The sequence below is a fragment of the Triticum urartu genome, chromosome 6 (genome assembly GCF_003073215.2).
Source record: "Triticum urartu cultivar G1812 chromosome 6, Tu2.1, whole genome shotgun sequence".
In the NCBI taxonomy this organism is placed as follows: Eukaryota; Viridiplantae; Streptophyta; class Magnoliopsida; order Poales; family Poaceae; genus Triticum; species Triticum urartu.
Genome location: NC_053027.1, coordinates 1232127 through 1234529, shown reverse-complemented (window position 1 = coordinate 1234529; position 2403 = coordinate 1232127). Strand labels below are relative to the sequence as shown.

The 2403-nt window shown below is 42.5% G+C and overlaps 1 protein-coding gene across 1 annotated transcript; it reads left to right on the top strand.

Annotated features, from left to right (window-relative positions):
* The first annotated feature begins 649 nt into the window (after nucleotides 1–649).
* Nucleotides 650–2034, top strand: LOC125515996 (SKP1-like protein 1). Its single transcript, XM_048681479.1, has 2 exons — nucleotides 650–1098; nucleotides 1719–2034. Exons 1-2 carry the CDS (start codon nucleotides 742–744, stop codon nucleotides 1890–1892), a joined length of 531 nt encoding a protein of 176 aa, XP_048537436.1. The 5' UTR covers nucleotides 650–741; the 3' UTR covers nucleotides 1893–2034.
* The last annotated feature ends 369 nt before the right edge of the window (nucleotides 2035–2403 follow it).

The window sequence follows — 2403 nt, the reverse complement described above, 5'->3', positions numbered from 1 at the left end:
ATTATGAATCTAAATCTAAACTCAAATATAATATTTATTTAAATTCAAATCCCAATTAATTCCTTGAAAATTTTCACTATTTTGGGATTGGATCAAAACCCTTGCCCAAATTATGAAACATCAATAAAGGAATTTATGGAATCATTAAATGCATTTTTAGGGTGCTTTTCCCTTTTATCTAATTTGAGGCTTTGAAAAATTCCCTCAATTCCAATTTCTTGAATTTAAACATGATGCATGATGATCCTAGATGCAACTATTTGCTGGCAATATTCTAAGGCTGTGACACCTCCATGCGAGATCGGGATCCATGGCTGGCTGGAGGAGGCCGGGAGGGATGGGGTTGCATGGGAGAGACAAAAGGTTTTTTTACAAAAGCCAATAGCGGAGTGGTAGCATTCTTTTTGTAAAAGTGCCACTGCTAGCCTTGTGTGCGCTACATATTAGATCGGACGGTCGAAAGTGTGCTCGGACCCCTGCTCCTGCGTATCTCATGAAATAAATTCTATCCAAATTTGATTCGATTTGATTTGGTAATACTTAGCTTCGTTTCCTTGTGATGTACGATAGATAGATTTCCAATCACGCATTGCCCCGCCTCAATAAATAAATTCCCCCGGATCCTAGCCCAGCCCACCCCGCAGCAACCAAATCTTTCCTCTCCTCTGCGGCCGCCGCTGCGTTTCTAGGGTTTCCCCAATCCCAAATTCATCCGCCCCCACCTCAATCCCAGATCCAACAATGATGGCGACCTCGGACGCAGGCGAGAAGAAAATGATCATGCTCAAGTCGTCCAACGGTGAGGAGTTTGAGGTGGAGGAGGTGGTCGCCATGGAATCGCAGACCATCCGCCACATGATTGAGGATGACTGCGCTGACAAAGCGATCCCCATCCCCAACATCAACTCCGAGATCCTCTCCAAGGTCATCGAGTACTGCAACAAACATGTCCTTGCCAAGCGAGGCAACATCGCCACTGGATCCCTCGGTGCCGCTGCGTCTAACACCGTGGCTCCCACCGCCCTAGCAGAGGACCTCAAGATCTGGGACGCAGAATTCATCAAGGTCAACCATGCCACCCTCTTCGACCTCATCCAGGTATTATATCCTCTGACTCAACCATTTTCTTTTTCTAGATCTACTTTTTCTTGATGTTCCCCTTCTGGCACTTGGATCTATATTGGGCTTGCGCGTCTTGCTAATATTTATATTAGATTTGACGGACTCCTTGTACAATCATCAAGGTAGATTCAATTCGATTCGAATGGACTAGATTAGGTTTAGATTATACATATGATTGTGCTTTATTAGCGTAGTACACATTGGCCGGCCATACAAAATCGTAGTAAATAGGTTAGGACATCATCTTGTGGTCTGATATGTTTCACTGACATGTGTATATCATTGTTATGCGTACCCTAGGAAGCTTTATTATGATCAGTGTGAACTTACTAGATGCACTATCATTGTGCCAACATATTGTATATTATTAACATGCGGAAACATCAGACTACTCATAACAATATATGGTTTTTATGCTTTTGCTACATACATTAATGCTTCTCTCTTGCACGATAGGTGACTTCATGTGTTGTTTTGTGTTTTATTGGCTTGTAACACATCTTAATGCAAGACAATCTATCTAATTATCCATGTTCTATAGCAATTATTGACTAATGCTTCTCTCTGACACCCTATGGTTCTTTTTGACGCCTCAGGCAGCAAGTTACCTCAAGATCAAGGGGTTGTTGGACCTGACTTGCCAGACTGCTGCCGACATGATTAGGGGCAAAACTCCGGAGGAGATCCGTAATTTCTTCAACATCAAGAACGACTACTTGCCAGAGGAGGAGGAGAAGATACGCAGGGAGAACCAGTGGGCATTTCAGTAGAGGAGAATCGAGGTCGTGTTGAATGAATGCTCAGTATTCACCATCTCAACCTTTTAGATGCACTCTTTATGTTTCAATTGGTTGTAATTGTACTGGGGTCTATGAGGTGGTGTCGGTTAACATATTCAGTGTTTATGCTTGCGTGAACAATTTTTTTTATTGTGGTCAGTGGTCATCACTTGTAAGGATGGCAATGGGTAGGGTATGGGCAGGGTAGAGCAATACCATACCCATACCCGTATAGTCAGTGGGTACAAAATTCTACCCATACCCGTACCCACGGGTATAAAACTTTACCCATACCCATCCCCGACGGGTACCCGTACCCATTGGGTACCCAACGGGTAGAACAAATAGTACACAAGTTGTTCACAATTTTACACTTATTCATGGCACATTTGACAAAAAATCAAATATCTTAGCTCAATAACAAGTAGATGGGTACAAGACTACTATCAAAATTTAGAAATCACAACATACTCATAAATCAATAGGAGTAGATGAGTCATAT